This window comes from Podarcis melisellensis (assembly GCF_964234715.1).
Source record: "Podarcis melisellensis genome assembly, chromosome: 1".
NCBI lineage: Eukaryota > Metazoa > Chordata > Lepidosauria > Squamata > Lacertidae > Podarcis > Podarcis melisellensis.
This window is the reverse complement of record NC_138528.1, coordinates 96,347,367-96,366,386: the sequence shown is the minus strand read 5'-3', so window position 1 is coordinate 96,366,386 and position 19,020 is coordinate 96,347,367. Positions and strand designations below refer to the sequence as shown.

General features: G+C 40.8%; 1 protein-coding gene across 10 annotated transcripts in view; it reads right to left on the bottom strand.

The window, feature by feature from the left end:
- Positions 1-19,020, bottom strand: part of THSD7B (thrombospondin type 1 domain containing 7B) — a 528,234-nt gene that overhangs the window by 226,726 nt on the left and 282,488 nt on the right. For all 10 annotated transcript variants that reach the window (XM_081928487.1, XM_081928486.1, XM_081928485.1 and 7 more), the window contains one exon: positions 551-1,388. In XM_081928487.1, coding sequence (XP_081784613.1) covers positions 551-1,388 — 838 coding nt within the window. The remainder of the gene's footprint in view (positions 1-550; positions 1,389-19,020) is intronic.

The window sequence follows — 19,020 nt, the reverse complement described above, 5'->3', positions numbered from 1 at the left end:
TCATTAACTAGGTTTAAGATGTGCCAACTTGAATAAAATATGTGTGGGGGGGGGGGTTGGTAAGCCCTGCCCTGTATAGTCGATCACATGACGTGATGTTCGCACACCATATGAATGGCAAGCCCTCTCAAATATTTTATTGGAGGTGGTGAAGACCCCTCAGCCCCTAGGCGTTAGCTCCTATGCTGGGCTGCAATTATTTCATCCACAAAGATGTTTCTTCCAGGCTTTGGATGACTTACATATGTCTGAACTGGCTCTCAATAGCCATGGAAGCTCTGGAAACAAATAACTATCTGCTCCCTTTGATGGAAGAAAACTTGAATGCTGGTTGAAAATCAGCAAAACAAAACCTCATTTAAATTGTAGTTTATATGTATACATCACTACCAAAACTGTCTCTTCAACATATGAAAGTTTAGTGCTAAACGAGACTACATGTGAATGAAACCAAAACACTGTACATGGCAAAATGCACATTCAAAACTAGAGAAGTAGATATGTTTAGCAGCCTTTAGCAGCCTTTAAAGAAATGAAGTTGATCTCTTACCTCAGCATAGCATTCTTCCCATCACTTCTCGTACACCTCACCTGCCTTGTTTGATAACCAATTTCTATATCCCAAGGCTTGGAACTGTAGTGTGACCTAGATCTATGAAAATTCTGGAAATTCTCCACCACTTGAAGTTTGAAGGTGCTTCGTTCTGTTGATTCGGAACCAAAATCCAGCATAGTTCTCCCAATCATATTCATTTCCTTAAGGTGAGGCATCCGGCACTTACTCCAGGGTCCAACTTTAAGACTGTACGTATATTCCTCTTCCCCATGAGGACAAGACATCCAAACATCGCAAACCCTCGATTCAGTTAGATTTGGGCATTTGGCTCCGCCATAGAGTGGCGGCGCAATAACAGAACGGGTTCTGTGTTGTAAACTCTTTCCACAGTGTCTGCCACATACGGACCAGGAGGAAAACTCAGACACTACACAATCCCGTGGGCAAGGTATTAGGCAAGCTTGTTCCATAGGTGGCTGAGGGGTAAAATATTCACATATCTCATTCGCAACTACTGTTCTGTTCAACTTCTGTATACATTGTACTTTTCTGTGTTGTAATCCATGCTGGGCTGTTACACATGCCGAAGTTCTTGGTCTGACTTCACCAAGGGCAAAAGGAACAAGAACACACAGGTGCCATTCTGAAACTTCCCACTCAAAGAGTTCAAGATGCCAGTCACATATTTTAAAACAGCTCCTCTGGCTTTCAGGTCTGTCACTTTGTTCACAATTTGAATGATGGGTTGTCCACCCCTCAGAATGAACACACCAGACTACTCGGCTCTGAACACCGCCCGAACCACAATCACCTATACATCGTCCCCAATGTCCTAAAAAAAGGAAAGGAAAGGAAATCTTAAAGAATTTGTTAAAGTTTGCATCTATGAAGGGAATAACTGGCTTGATGTGTAAAATGATTTCTGTCTCTTTAGAAACCCCCGTTTCTCAAATTCACCATCCTTCACTAACAGAAGATGGGGAAACACAATGCAACTACAGACCAGAACAAACAGCTGCAAGCAATGAATTATGCCCAGCAAGACACACCCAATCCAGCCTTCTTGCATTTCAGCGCTGTCTTCTGCACAGTTTTCACAATTTGTGGGAAAAACTTCTTTTTATAAAACCCTATATACCTATTTATTTTTAAATACACACACCTGTAGAATGGGGTGTGGTGGGGGTTGTGTCTGAACCTTGCAATTGATAGATCCTGTTTCTACCAGTTTTGCACTAAATATTAAGACATCGCTCAGTTGGCAGAGCATGAGACTCTTTAATTTCAGGGTTGTAGGTTCAAGCCCCACCTTGAGCATTGCAGGGGGTTGGACTAGATGCCCCTCATGGTCCCTTCAAGCTCTATGATTCTATAAAACCACTATCTGTTTATTTCAGCCCACATTTAAAATACAGTATCTTAAGAGCTTAGACTGGAATTCTGCTGGCTTTGACTCAGCTTTTATTCAAGTCTGTCCAAGTTTCCCCCTGATGTGCATCTACTGAAGTAGGTAGGTCATCCATCTTTGCTGAATAATTATCTCTTGGCAGCTCTTTCATGGAGGCCTGGTCACATTTACTAATAAGGAAGAGGGAAGAAATGCAGAATAGTCATGAGCGCAAAGTGAGAGGGATCCAGGACAAAATGTGAAAGCAAAAGGGAAAGGGGCATTGTTTTGCTTTTGTCATCACTGAGGATTAGTTCTCAATTGGATGCAGAGTGAGCCCAGTGGATTGATTAAACCTATATTCATGCAATACACCCACCTAGGTAATATTTCCACCAGGTTAGATATAAAACTGCCGTCTGTTAGCATACAAAGCCCAAAAGTAAACCCATGAGAAATCTAGAAAACGGTTGAAGACTCTCTTACATTCCAGCAGAATAAATTATCTGTGCACTGTCTTCTTAAACACTTTTGGACTTTGACTCTCTTCCTTTGACCCAGGAGGGTCAGGGTAGGAAATATGAGGCCTAGGGGGTCAAATATGCCCCTTCTGACCTCTCTATCTGGCCTTGAGCTGAGCATTAACACCCATGCCAAAGAGCTGTACAGACCCATTAAAACCATTTAAGTAGCCAACACCTGCATTACGTCAGAAGACACAAACTATCAAATTCTTTTCCCCAAGTGACACGTGGCTGTCTTCCACAAAACACATATCAAAACTCTTTAGCCTTCCTCAAGTTTTGCCCAGATTCTTTTCAGATTTCACTTATGCCAAAATTTCAGGAAAACTCTGCCTACCGGGCAGAGAATGTGTGCATACTTTGGTTGGAAAGTGGTCCTCAGCCAAAGAACATCTATACCACAGCTTTCATGGCTTCTCTTAAAGAATGCTGGGAAATTTTGTCTGATTAACATGATAGCCACACATACATACACACAGTTCCTAGGGTTTTCAGGACTTTGTTAAACCGTCTGAAGTCTCCATTGTAGGTATATCCTCACAGTACATTTTCTAGATGTCCAAGTATTTGAACTGTATAAGCTTCTGATAACAGATTGATCAAAAGATCCGATATACAGAGACTCTGAAGGAAATAATTTGCATAACCTCAAGATGCAATCCTATACTGAGTTGCCTGGGAGTAAGCACCAATGGACTCAAAGGGATAGTTCTCCACTGTCAGTATGTCAGAACAGGATAGCATCAAATTGAGAAGATAAGAAACCCTTGCCGCCCACAACTTTGATTGTGATTCGCTGTTTTTTAGCATTAGAGATATTTGAGGTGAGTTAAACACTAAAAATAAAAGAAATGCAGGCACACATAGAAGTGATGAAAGGTACATTTACTTATTATTCTACCATGAAAAGAAGTTGCATTTAGTACTTCTGCATACAAAAAGAAAATTATCCTCTCTTAAAGGCTAACATATATTAATCAAATTTTCTCTCAGCTTCTTCATATATACCTTCTAGCATCTTCAATTATAAGCAGGAAAATGGGAAATATATACAAAAACTCATTTGAAAAGTAAAAATGGCCTAGAGGCACATGCAGAATTAATATCAATTTATACATAAAAAAGTTTTTTTAATGTGTTGAATGAATTAGAACAAAATTTATAAAGAAATGATATAGTCACAATGTAAAACTCATTTCTGAAAGGTTTAAGAAAACAATTTTTAAACAGGAATAACAAATAAAATGAATAGCTAAAATTGCTGCATCATCAAGACCTCACTTTCTAATCCTTTCAAAGTCAGCTCTTTCCACTTTTGTGAAGCAAAATTCACCAAGCATTGGATTGTTTAACCACTAACAGACCATCATGAGATAGATTTAAGATAGAGACCAGCATGAGATGGCGTTTTAAGGCTTTACAGGTAAAAAAAAAAAAGCACTTTGAATTGGGCCCGGGAACTAATTGACAACCAGAGCATCACCCTCTGCAAATGACCATCCAAGTGGTACAGGAACCAACGCAAAGTGGGACTGCCCACTCCCAGCTTGGACAGCCCTTCCAGAAGGATACCATGGTCAATGGTATTGAAAGCCACCAAGAGGTTGAGGAGAATTATTAAGGACACATTTCCTCTGTCTCTCTCCTGACAGAGCAACATCCGGGCCAAAACCCAGACTGAAATGGATCCGGAAAATCAGTTTCCTTCAACAGAGCCTGATCTGGTCTGCGGACACCCACTCCAAAACCTTGACCAAGAAGGAGACATTGGCAACCGGCCAGTAATTATTTAAAATTTCCAAATCCAGGTTTTCTTGAGGAGTGGTTTTTCCACCGCCTCCTTCAAGGAGGCATTAATCACCTCCCTACTGAACATCTCCTACTGAATATGTACCACAGCAGTTACATAGTGTGTGAATCTGCATTTCTACTTATTGAAGACTGTGGAAGTCAACCGAACTGTTCTATACTATGGATAGCTCAGTTGGTTAGAACTTGGTGATCATATGCCAAGATTGCAGGTTCAATCAATGAGAGGGCCACATGTTCCTGTATTGCAGGGGATTGGACTAGATGCTCCTTAGGGTCCCTTCCAACTCTGCCACTCTATTATTCTATTATTAACTTTTTTATTTCACGGTTGGCTTTGCCTGAGAGGCCTCCTTTGTCCTCGCTCTTTTTGTTTCAGAGGCAAGATTTGTGATTATAATTAGCACACATGTAAACAATGTATATGGGCAGCCACAGTAATTTGCAGAGAAGGGTTGCTGTGACTACACAAGTCTTCATAATCCACATGTCTAGCCCCCTTACAGATGCTCACTTTCTCACATTTCTCCTTTCAGTGGGAGTACAGCACAATCACAAAGGAAGAACTCCTACATATCATTCCCCACCCCAATATGCCATAGTGAACATAAAAATAAGACTCATCAAAGAAGAATTTATAATATAAAAATAGCCAAAATCTGGTTGTGTGTGTCCACGTCACACAGACATCGTATCATGGACTCCAACTCCTGACACATGGACAGGCTGATAGCGCTGAAGCCAAAATGCAAAATGCATACATATGTTCAACTTATTCCTTCTCGCCCCCCCAAAAAACCCTAATCTTTTCTATTCTGTTTTTAAAAGAAACTATAACAAACATATAGAATTTATTCTGATGGGTTCTCAATGCCTCTTGACATTCGCTGTTAAACACAGCAGCAAACTAATCTATGATGCCTCATTGCGCCACCAAATTTCCACTTCCGTAGTTTAAACAGAGTAGAAAGCTCCAGATCTTCCCACTAAATAGTGCTTGGTAATTAGCAATTAATTAGATCCTTTAAAAGGCTGTAATGAGCAGTTTTTCTCCATAAATCCATGATCCATTACCAGAAATAGCTGCAGAGAGTGAACAAGAATGTGCTTACATTTATTAAAAACCAAAAGAAACAGTGGCTTCAAAAAGCCATAATTATGGGCTGGCATTGAAGTGATTCACAAAGACATATAGGCCTTCAGCTCCCAAGTCTGCAACCTGTCCTAATCTAAAAACTCCTGTCAATCACCAGTCTGCATGCTTTCCCTTGGTTTCTTCACAATATAAATACAGCCTCTCATTTTCAACTAATAGAAACATCCAGGATCAGTTTTCTCGTAGGAAGAAATTACTGGAGAGCCATGGTGCCTTTGTAGTCTCTGTATATTCAGAAGCATTGAGGTGTAGCAAGAGGGAAGTAAACACACCCTGCACACACTGGCTGTGTACACACCATTACTTTTAAAGTAGATTTCACCAATGCCACCCCCCAAAATCCTGGGACCTGTAATTTCTGGTCTGCATCACTTATGCATGTGTTTGCTTATTATGTCATTTCTAAAAGAAAGAAAGAAAGAAAGAAAGAAAGAAAGAAAGAAAGAAAGAAAGAAAGAAAGAAAGAAAGAAAGAAAGAAAGAAAGAAAGAAAGAAAGAAAGAATCTGCACAAAAATCTGCATCCATGCTCCAGGATTTGTATTTGCATGGTTACCCAATGGGGGAACACACATTTTTTGAACTACAACGTTCAAACACACGTTGCCTCTGTGTCAACACGTTCGTTCCTTCATTTCAAGCAAACAACTAATGGAGCAAACCACCAGGGTGCTTACAGCATTCAAATAATAGGTTTCCTGGTTATATAGCCTGCTGTTGGGAAAAGATACTGTACATCTGCACCGCTGGATTGATGTCATGTGCTACTGCACGTGAGGCTTCTCATGAGGGCGATTTGTAAACAGTTTGCCCAGAATGTAACAGCCAGACTGCTGATAGCAATAAGCAATAGTCACAAAGAGTGTATAACATCAGTATTGCAGGAATGCCTCCAGTTGGTTTCAGTGCTGTTTTCAAGATGCTGATTCTTCTTGCTTAAAGCGCTATTTAACCTGGGCCCAGTATGTCCGAGGGAGCACTTGCTCCCAGTATGGATGTTTGAGGGATTCCGTCTTTGCAAATTGTGATATGAACTAGCCTGATCCACATTCCCCATCTTAATCTGTGGATCAGGACACAGCTATCCACCAGCTCTTGCATTTCCAAAATGCTCTGGCATAGTCCTCAGGCTCAAAACAGTTACAAAATATTTTATCTCAAAATGTGCTTTTAATGCAGAAGTTTAGGCATGTGCACTTTGAGATAAAATGCATTAAATATACATATTTAAATGCAGATGACTTGCTTTTTATTCAAGAAAAGGCTTCCCCCCCCCCCAAGTCTTCCACAAACTCAGATATTTTGATGCAACTCGCCTGTCTCGGTCTTTGCAGTTTATATACATAATGAAATCTCTCCATTCACCATAGGAAGTGTCTTGTTTGCTTTGCCCTCTAGCTAGTCAGACTTTTTGTGTTATTATTTCAGAGATTATGAGAACCTAGAGTTTATCATACTACATTTCAGTGGTGTATTGGTGCACATTGAGCCTGGTGGGGTGGAATGGGGCCAGAGGCTGACTTGTCAGTAAGAGAGCAGAAAGTGGTGGAGTGGGAAGGCTGAAGTTGATGGCACAGTGCCCTAACTGCCCTAATGCAAAAGTCGCCAACATTTTTGAGATCGTGGGCACATTTTGAACTTTGAGGGAGTCCTGGGGATGCCAATCATAAAATAGCTGCTATCAGGAGAGCCGACTTGGTCCCCAGGTTATGGGTGTCTAGTGCATGTGACATCATGATGTCATGCACACCCACACCCATGCATGTTTGACTGATGATGATGAAGAAGAAGAAGAGTTTGGATTTGATATCCCGCTTTATCACTACCCTAAGGAGTCTCAAATCGACTAACAATCTCCTTTTCCCTTCCTCCCCCACAACAAACACTCTGTGAGGTGAGTGAGGATGAGAGACTTCAAAGAAGTGTGACTAGCCCTAGGTCACCCAGCACTTGCATGTGGAGCGAACCCGGTTCACCATATTACGAGTCCACTGCTCTTAACCACTACACCACACTGATGCACAACCATGTATACACACGGCACTGGGAAATACCGGTAATTAAGTACAATTGATTTAAACTGCAAAAAGATGCAAAAACGGACAGAAAAGAGTGGGGAAATGGCAACTGCAATCTCAAGAGCCTTTGCACTTACCTTTAAGGCCTGTAGAGAGTTGGAGTTTGGGAATGGCGGTTTCAACAGTTTCCAAAGGTTTAGAAGGTGTTTACAGGCTTTTAAGATGGTGCTTCCCACTATACGCAATTCATGTATACTCGTGGTACCTGGGAATGTAACCCTCCCGTGAATGAGGAGGCTCCTGTACTTTAAGACCACCCATCATGAAAAATTCCTTCTCGTCTGGATTACGTTTCAGCCGAAACTGATCCGAAACACCCATTCAAAGGTAAAACCACCATACCTTATTCAGATGGAAAGAAGAAATAGAGTCAAGTGACAATGGCAAGCTGCCAGCAACCCACTTGAAAACACTGGATGAATTCTTCCAGTAGTCTTGTGTATAAGAGAGAGAGCATTGCACATAAAAGCTCAGTGAGGGGGGAAAAACAGGCTACCAGCACCACCTTTGTGGAGAGAAATATAGCACACACAAGGCCCCCAATTCAATCGTTTGTGTCTCGGCAAACAAGCAAGAGAAAGCCCCCTGCCAGAGCCACGAGGCATAATAACTCATTAATCTCTAAGCATCTTTGAGTACCATCAATATCTTTGCATCAATCGTGGGGTTTTTCTTTTGCTTTGATAGCTTTTTATTGTCAGAAAATTAGGAAATATAGCATCATCACAATGCGGAGTAACACTATTCTCTATCTTTTGTTAAAGCTATAATGGCAAATATGAGTGTCTGGCAAACAAACCATCAAACACTTAACAAATGTAGAGGGCTAGAGGCATTAGGTAGAGGTTAGAAGCAGTAGGTATTCATTTAGGGATAATGCAAGGGGAAGAATGCAAACAGTAAGCACGAGCAGAGGAGTAGTAGAAATGTCCCTGACCACAAGAGATACTTGAAACAACAACAAATGATTCTTTTATGCCGGGAAAATCCACAGAAGGGAGCATTCAGCAGCTGTCAGAAATGGTAAATGCTCATGTGAGATTCATTTCTAAAAAGTAAAACAAAACATGAAGCAAAGCCCTCTGGAATTTAACCTGCTGACAAATGAGCCATTTCTAGTGAGAAACTGTGTCTTTGTAACATTAAACCAACAGTCTCTAAACCCTCAGTTTGATCTGTACTGCAGGGAAGCACAAATACCCAGTGATACAAGAATCCTTCTTTCTCCACCTGAAGTGCTAACATAAATCCTTGTGCATTTAAGCATGAGAAGATTAAAAGGCATGATCACAAACCTCACACCCATCAGTGAAGAAGCAACATTATGGGTTGTGGTCAAAACAATTTAAAAAAATGTGGAAGCATTGCACAGAGAGGGCCTTCTGTTAGATGACCTAGGTTTTGAACAATCGTCCCGAAGTAGTCTTGTTTGGGATATTTGACAGTGAATTGAAATGGATTCACACCGTGTTTGAACGCCATGCTTCACAAATCCTTAGGGTTTCTCATTCTCAGGTCAACGGCAGTAGGGCACTTTGAGCAGGACTTTGGGGCAGGCACCCACAATGTTGGCATTGAAAGGTCTAAACAATTTGGGTTGTGCACATGCAAAGGAAAACCTGCTTTGACACAGACATGCCCATTTCTTGAGACTGATTTTGCCGCTGTTGGCTGAGGTGCATTATGCACCAACCTAGGGAAGGTCTTTTCTGTAGTGGTGCTCAACTTGTGGAACTCCCTCCCCTCTGAAATAATCCAGGCTCAAGTTCCAATGAATGAGGGACTTACAGTCATATTCTATACAGTGGTACCTCAGGTTAAAGTACTGAATTCATTCCGGAGGTCCGTTCTTAACCTGAAACTGTTCTTAACCTGAAGCACCACTTTAGCTCATGGGGCCTCCTGCTGCTGCTAGACCACCAGAGCCCAATTTCTGTTCTCATCCTGAAGCAAAGTTCTTAACCTGAAGCACTATTTCTGGGTTAGCGGAGGTTTAACCTGAAGCGTATGTAACCTGAAGCGTATGTAACCCGAGGTACCACTGTACTTGTAGAAGCTTCCAAGACATCTTTGCAGGTAGCCCCATGTGTAATGCATTGCAGTAATCCAACTGGGAAAATATCAGGATGAGATCCCTGTAGGAATTTCCAGTACTTGAGGCTTCTCTCATACCTGCATGATAAACTGTACCTCCAGAAAGTACCTGCTGTATACAACCACTAAAAGACAGAGTAGCCCTGCCCTCCACAGGAACCATTTAAAATGGTTGTTAAGTAACAGCTGCTCCTGAATCCTAATTTGTGCCCAGTCATCATTAGTTTTCCTTCCTATGTTCCCTAGGTAAGGAACTACACCCCATCCATTTCAGAACAGCTTCACATTGCTGATTCATGTGCAGTTTACGCTCTTGCAGCCCCGCCATTTGCCATTATTAGTCAGTAAATTAAAGTAGCTAAAGATCTTCTCAGGTGAAAAGGTGGATGAGATAGGATTTACAAGCCTGTTAACAGAGCACCTTGTAAAAGGAGGGATCAGAGAGGGATCAGAGATTGATTAAGTCACAATAGTATAGGGAAAATAATTCATCACCATAGTATACAGCCCAAAACAAAGGGGTGATGCAGTAAAATGGCAGACTTGGGAAAGAAAGAAAGAAAGAAAGAAAGAAAGAAAGAAAGAAAGAAAGAAAGAAAGAAAGAAAGAAAGAAAGAAAGAAAGAAAGAAAGAAATTGAAATTTTAAAATCGCAAACTAACGTAAGTTTGGCAACATAATAAATAATAAAATCATAGTGTGCCTGGAAAGCTATCATCAGTAGTCCTGAGTTAAAAAGAAATGTGAATGCAGCTATATTTTAAAGCAGTCAATATTTTAATTTGTAAGCTTTTCATTTGATGGGAAAAGTACTATGATGTCAGCCCATATTCCTATCTAATTCAGTTAACCAGCACATAATAGTAGTTACAACTTGCTTTATGTGGTGTAGGCCGAATTGCTTTTCATGCCCGCAGAGTAAAAAAATTATACAATAATTACGCTCACAAGGGCACAATGACATTTGCGCACACTTTTGACATGCAGGGCACATGTACATTGGAAAACAAGCTGTTTGGATAATGATCATATATTAGGGGACAAAATGGCATCATCAGCCCTAAAAATATGTAGTTTAATAAGGATGGCAATTATAATCATGTTTGCAGTTTGACATTTTGTCAACAGCTCACCATTCCACAGTTCATTCAAGTTTGGAAGCCAGTCCCCCCCCCCTCTCTCTGTGTGTGTGTTACTGTATACACACAGTGGTTTGCATCCAATAGGTTTCACTTAGTTTCCACTGAAATCAATGAGATTTAAGTTACACATTACGAACTTAAGTCCCATTCATTTCTGTGGGATACAGATTAAATTATTAATTCAATACCCGGATTCATTTTAGGCAGGTACTGTCTAAGCTGCAACATGCAATTCATACTAGAGACAGAACCCCGGGGGCAAAGGAATGAATACATTGCTTTTGCTGCTAGTTACTAACTGCACTCGTTAGCATTTTATTAAAAGAAATATCTGTTTCTTCACTTCCATCCACCAAAGATGGATCATCCACAAAAAGTAAAAATGCATTACACAGCTCTTGTATGGGATTCAAGTGATATGCCTTTTAAAAGCATGGATTAATTCTTGGAATAGACAGCAACTACCAGACATAATAGCAGCAAATCATGATTTCATTACCGCCAGTCTGGAGAATTACTTTAGGCAGCTGCTATTACTGTTCTTCAAGATCATCCCAGTTCACTTTGGCTGAATATTTGTAGTTGACGTCTAGCATAAGTACTGTTGGCACAACTCCAGCCTCTCTCCATATGATCACGTTCTAGCCTGACAGTCTGACACTTAGAAGAAAGCTCTGAGTTGTTGTGCTTTTATCGTCATGGACAGATGCTGCTGACTCAAAATAAAAAGTCCGTTCTATTTCCAATTTGTCTGGAGGGTATTTTTTAATCAGTAGTTAATGGATAATCAATTCTGAGATGGCTACATAGAACACTGCATTATGAACTTGCTTATAAAATCCCATTAGCTTGTCTAACAATACGAAGGAAGAAACCATAAAATCAAGCCCTCCATTAACTTAAATAATAGCTGAATACATATTAGGATGTTTTGCAAAACACTATTTATAAACATGGGGGGAGGGTTGGATAAAATGGAAACACAGAGCTAATCACTTTCCGTTCACAGGTCCAACCTGCTCATTTTTATCCATTATAAAGATTCTCTCTCTCCCCCTCTCACACAAACCTCTTCTCTAAACTATTTAGATGATGGTTAGGTAACCACAGATAGCAAGAAAGAAAGAACAAAGGAAGTGTTTGCTGGATGTGTCCAAAGACCCATCTAGTCAAGCAATCTGTTCTCACAGTGACCAAGAGCTCTCTCCCCATCTGCAGCTTCTAGCAAGTGGCATTCAGAAGGATTTTCCCTCTAACAGTGGAGTTAAAACCTAGTTATTATGTGGCAATAGAACCTAGCCAGATGCTGAGCACTATCATCATCATCATATTATGGGGGTGGAGAGGTGGTGCCGAAAGCTGACCTTGTTCTCAAGATCTTGGAAACTAATGCTCAGATTACTAGAGCTAACCATATTTGTTTGGATTGGCATGGCCCACAAAACCAAAATCCCATTATGCTCTCAAGCAAGAAGCTTTGCAGGAAATTCAGATTAGGCACAAGATACATGAACCAGTCCCATAAACAAAATTACATGGGATTTACTTTCTACTAAGTGAGGAAACCTGGCCCTTCCCTGTAATAGGTAACATCCTGTTCTCAAACCCAAGTTGACATCATTTTGAGTGAGAGACCTGGAAGCCCTGCTCCCTGGCGTGCAGGGCTTTTTCCACCTGGCCTGGGAGAGCAGGGCCCTCACTGACTCCAACTGCAAAAGCTGAGGGCGCTGAAGATGCCAAAGACTATCTTGGCTGTCTTTGAATGCAGACCCAGGTCACTGAGCCTGAGCTTCTATAGCCACCGCCCACCATGCACCACCATTGGCAGGACTGGCAGCAACAGAAGCTTACATGTTCTGTACATATAATATCTTATTCTTTTCCTACTTATGCTGTTTTAAATGCACATTTAGTATCGAACTTAATTTAGCAATATTTTTATCTGAAACGTTTAAAATAGTTTTTGTTAGTGTTGTTAACTTTGCTGCATTAAATGTTTATGCTGTAGCTGACCTTGTAATGTTTTATTTTGAAATCTTGAAGCTAATATTTTAGTTTCCTGTTAATCATGTTGCTTTGAATGTATACTTTATATTTGACTTTCTTCTCTTAATGTTTTGTTCTGGAGTGTTTCATTTGATGTTTTAATGTGTTGTAAACTTCTTGGAGATTCCACCCCTCTTAAAATTATAAAAGAGGCAACAAAATGAATAAATAATAATAATAGTAATTGTTTACATTAAAATATTTGTAGTAATATTTGGAGCAGTTGTTGCTGATTGAACAAAAACATTCCCCTGTTAAAGGTTTCAAAGCAGTGGGGTCTGGTCAATGCCTGGACGCATTTGTGGCTAGTGTCCATTTGGACTGGCAGGGCAGAAAGCAGAGAGGCCAACAGTAGTCAGAGGCCAAGCTGATAACAGGCAGTGCCAACTAATTCTCATTTTCTCCACCATCCTCCTCCTAAAATGCTACACTAATGGAAAAGTGGAGAAAGCTGACAACCATGGCCACCCTGACCCCCTGGACTGGCTGTAAGTAAGAAGACTGGCTGATGAGGGCTGGCTGAGGACAGACTTGAAACTGGTGAGGTCGTGCTCTTTGCACCCTAATGGTTCAGCCTCCAGTGCATGAGAGAGCCCTTGGGAACCCCATGGAAGCTGCCTTGGGTTCCATGATGGAAGAAAGATGGGGTGTAAATATTAACTGAATACAAATATTAATTCTTCATCTGGTCATGTCACTTGTCTTAATTTTTATTCCAGCCAAGTACTTACAGACTTTGTGGTTTTTGGACCATCACGCACATTCATCAACCTCCTTGGCTCCTTTGGCAATATGGCAGCAACTCAAAATGAGCAAGTGGGCAGTGGTGAGCAAGTGGGCAGTGGTCATGGACACAAGATGCCTTTTGGTATCAAATTTATCGTGTTCCTTCAAATGGTATTAATTTGCTTGCAATTGATAATTTAGCAGGTAGGCTTGCACTCCCTCCATTTCACGGGCTATTCTTCAGCAGCTGTCATATGGTTAACCTTAAGAACTTTTTCAGCAAACATTTTATAATGTCATTACAACAGTAGATAGTAGAACAATGTTGAACTAATAAATTAACCTTGGCTATACACTGTGTTGTTAACTGGTATCTCTATTCACAGCTGTACAAAAGATAATTTTAATCCATACAATGTGAACCCTGATTGTGTTCTATATAATACCTCCTTTTAATTGAGGGTATAATATTACATCACAAATGCCTTTATCAAGCAGACTGTTAATCTCGCCACAAAGGAATAACAGGATGTTTAGCAAAAGCATTTTCAATTAAACCATGTTGACTCACATCAGTTATTTTATTTCTCAGCTAAATGCCCTGGCCAGGATTAGCATCAGGCAGAAAGGTCCCTTGTTCATCTCTTTTAGTACTTTTAATATATTGAGAATGTGAAGCACCATTTTTCACTTCTTCTAAGATTGATTAAGTCAGCAACGCTTTACAGTTACCAGTGCAGAACTCCCATTGATCTCAACAGGGCTTGTAAATTTAGATGCAGCAAGAAAAACCCAAACTGTATTAGCAATTCAATGAATTTACCTATTATAGCCACATGCAAAGGAAGGCAGAGCTCCTATACTTTTAACTGCTATATGGAAGAGGAAATTGTAACAGCTTCCCCTACAAGACAAAACTTGACTGCAAAGTTCCTTCTTCCATTGATTTAATTTCTCTCTCTCTCTCTCTCTCTCTGAGCAACTGTTAAAGGGACAGGAGCCCTTGCCTCTGTGCATCTTGTCACTCTCTCTGCTACTTCCTTTAACAAAGATGTGAAAACCAGAGACTAATGAACTGTGTGTATTCAACCTTACCCCTTTCTTCAATAAGAATGCCATACTCTCATACCTACATACTGCAAAATGGACAATGCTTCCAACTCCACTCCAAATAATGAACAGAAATATCCACTGAACACATCCATATCTAGGAAGCTTTAAACAGGTTTATTCCCTTACAATACCTTTACAGAGCACACACAGAGAAAAAATTATTTATTATATTTATATGCCACTCTTCCACCAAAGAGCAAAGGGGTGCATACATTAATCTATCCTGTCTTATCTTCATAATAATTCTGTAAGGTATGTTAGGCTGTGAGGTACTGACTGGCCCAAGATCACCCAATAAGCTTTCCTTATCTGAACCTGAGTTTCCTGGTCCTTGTCCAACAACCATGCCACACTGACTTTCAATAGTACCACTTACCCACTGAAATAGCTTATTGTAGGATTTGATGGCTAAAATAGCTTGAGGATTTAGATATGAATCCTCTTCCTACTATCAACAAGGGGATGTGTAGCCACAACTCCCTCCAATTATAGGATCCTACAAATATCATTATGAATGAAGGTTGAGAAATATAACAACCCTGGAAGGAACAGATTAAGTCGCATGTAATTTTTCATTCATCCCTGTTCTATTTCAAGAGGAAAACCTCAGGCCCCCAAAGAATCAGCAGGAGTTTTTCAAAAAGATGTTTTCCTTGGTTATACTAGAAGCTGCCTCTGTACTGGAAGCTGCCTTCTGTGTGCTGGAAGCAGCTGTAGATTAAGTTTTGGGAAGCTGCTGTTTGAATGGAATGACAGCCCCTGCTGTGCAAGCCAAAGTGGGAGGGAGCCACTGATGCAAGCATATTGCTCCTACAAGCTGGCTGGCCTACAAAAGGTATTCCCGTCATTCTGTTTAATATCAGCAAATGGGATAACAGCCATGCATGGTGGAGTCCTGTCATTAGTCTTCTAATGCACTTGTATAGCTCTGATGAGGGGTACTGACAGATTTATTAGCACATACCCTTGATGTTCACATTGCTACTAATTAATATTCAATCCATATACAAAGTACACCCAGTCTTGAGGGTCAGCTGCATTAAATCTCATGGGTAGGCATTTCTGAACACTGCATATTATTGGTAGTGTGTACGAAGGCACATTTGTTCTGTTTCTGAGAAATAGAAATAACACATCTATTGCTTACAGAGACATGGGAAGCCTGTCCCTTTGTTTCTACAGTTTTCTGCTTTGTCTCCCTGCTCTTACATATCACCTACAGAAAAGCTGTGGAATGTCTCAGATATCCTTCCTTCGTCAAACTACTTCTGTGGCTGCAGGGTTCTTCAATGTTCTCCATTCCACCCTCCCCCCCCCCCAAAAAACACACACAATTGTACAAAACAATACAGTGAATTTTGTTCCAACTTTAACAAATTGGCATAGTCCAATCAATTAAGTGTTGCAACCTCACCTGTGATCGTTTACAATGAAGGGCAAGATAGAAAATTTGCCAATAAACATGCTATTCATTACAGTGCTAGAACAGATATCTAGATTTATTAACAATGTATCTGATAGATGTCTGCATTTAGATGTGCTTTATCCTGTCCAAGCACAACTTGTAAAATATAATAAATAAAAAATAAAATAAAATAAAAAATAATAGTTTTATTTATATCCCACCCATCTGGCTGGGTTGCCCCAGCCACTCTGGGCAGCTTCCAACACATATAAAAACATAATAAAACATCAAACATTGAAAACCTCCCAATACAGGGCTCCCTTCATATATCTTCTAAAAGTTGTATAGTTATTTATCTCCTTCCCCTAAAGGGAGGGCATTCCACAGGGAGGGCGGCCCTACAGAGAAGGCCCTCTGCCTGGTTCTCTGTAACATGACACTGGTGTCTTCCAGAACCTCACACCAGGTAATTTACAAAGCCAATTCACTCTCCACTATCAAGTACCCAGTACTGTTACACTCCTTGTTTATTAAATGTCCTTCATCTGAGGTTCATAGGTTGACAGTGATAGAGGGCACCAAGCTATGCAACTCCAGACTGATATGCCAGCTATTCAATATACTAACCAGCCCTTGTATCTGAGTGGCTAACAAGAGACTTGCTGAGTAATATATAGAGTTCTTTTAAGATGTCTGTTTCAGATCCTTTATAGTGAAAGAGTTGGTTGAAGTCAGGAGAGTTGTTTTATGACACCATTTACAAACATTTGGAATAAATTCAGAAGTCAAAATCCTATACCGATTTTGCCGTGCTTCAAACACATTGATTCTAATGAGTTCAGGCAAGCCTAATCTGGGTCATGTTGCGGCTGTGACATTTAAAAACCTGTTACCTGCCAGTTGATTCCATGTGCTATTGATGTAATCTTTAACCCAAAAAAATGTTATGGGAAGGTTTTTTTTCAAGATGGGAAATGCACTATTCAGCAAGATTAAAATATTTTTTCCTGCTTCCACAATGATAAATTGATTTCCTATAGAAGTATGCATTTAGACAATCAAAGAACAGCACAATTATTATTTCAGTTATTTCAGATGGGGCAGTCCCCAGCCCCAACCCCAGATGCATGCCTTCAATGGTAGCAGCGTTTTGGGGGGTGGGGTGGGGAGTAGGGAGAACGCTTCATATAGGAATCTTGCATATTTATCTCCTGAAATGCATTCTTTAAGTTGGACAACAGGAATTTGACTTTAACATTATTTTGAATGGCGTGGATGGATTTGTATTATATGTGGATTGGTGATGGCAACAACCCATATGACTTTGAGGCAATCACACTCTACTATTTTATTCACATGGTACCTGACACTTTGGGAGGTTAAAAAGATTTACAGAATAATCTGAAGAGTCAAGCTGGGAAAGATCTGGTCATTTGGGTAATTTTTTTTAGAAACTTTAAACATAGGCGGCAATAAATGGCCCAGAACAACATTTCCCTCTACATGTTCCCAATTAATATGTCTGGTTATGTCTTGCCAGAAGCTCCTGAACTGGTAGTCTCAGCAAAGAGTCACAGAAGAGCAAGTCAACCTTTGCTTCTGCAGTAGAACTTTTTTGGTTCCGTCACCTGCTATATAGCCCACTGTGTCCCCAGAAGCTTCTTCTGATGGTAAGTGGACCCTCCAGAACAGCATTAGATGGGATGCGGGTGGGCTGTAGTGGAGAGAGAAATCAACCAGGTTGCCTTTAACAAGTGGTAGTGCTCTTCTACTCACAAAAGTCACCTTTGAATCCAGTCCTGGAGAAGCAAGTAATGAACAGCAAAAGGAAATTGATGCATTTATCTGTTAAATGGGAATGTGAGGCAAGGAGGAATGCTAGCTAGAACTGAAGAAAAAGAGATGGCTCCCATAGTGATCCACAGGGTCAGCGCATGTTGACAAGGGAGAACATGGGCAAGATTCCTACCCATACCCCCCCCCAACAATTGCAGACGATGGAGATGCAAGGTTAGGGTTTATCACCAAGCAGCAGCTTGAATTTGTAAAGAACTTTCGCAGGGGCCCAAATGAAAACACAAGCGATGTAAATAACAAAGAGCACAGGTACTAGTTGTCATAGGTTAGAGCAATTGAATTCCCCACCACAGAGGTGCAGCATGGTCACAAAGTGTTCTACTAATCTGTGTGTTTGCAAAGGGAACTAGGTTCTTGCTGAAAGAAACTGGTTTGTATTTCTCAGAAAATGCAAACAAGAGTAATTACTTCAATTAAGGCAAAGGTATGCTTGCTGAAGGGAATCTGTTCCTTCTAAGACATAAATCAATAGCAGAATAAGAGCTGTTACCTGCATCAGATATGACCATCAGATACGACACTGATTCCAGAGGATTAATTAGGAATGCATTAATGTGACTCATTTGTCCCTGAGGGGGAATCCTCTGTTCTGCAGTCACTCTGAGATCTATCTTTGGTGGGAACCACTGGGGATTCTCCTGAATAAATGATAGTGGGCTTGTGCTTCCTCCAGTTAAATATGCTAGCACTGTAGCACATTTCACTCAAAGTCTCAGGGTATTGCAGAGTTTCAGTCAACTCAAGCTTTACTGATGACTGCAGAATCAAGTGGTGGTTTGCATGGGAGCCAACTCAGAGAAATCTACCATATTTTTTGCTCTATAAGACGCATCAGACTATAAGACGCACCAAGTTTTTGCAGGAGGAAAACAAGAAAAAAAATATTCTGAATCCCAGAAGCCAGAACAGCAAGAGGGATCTGGCTTCTGATATAGCCTCTTGCTGTTCTGGCTTATGGGACAGCCGCGCTCAGCCTCTCGCGGGCAGCGGGATGAAGGCTCCCCCTGCCTGGAAGAGGCTGCACGCAGCTAAGCCAGAAACCAGGGCAGCAAGCGGGATCGCAGCGCAGGGAGTCCTGAGCAGAGCCTCCAGCCTGCATTCACTCCATAAGACTCACACACATTTCCCCT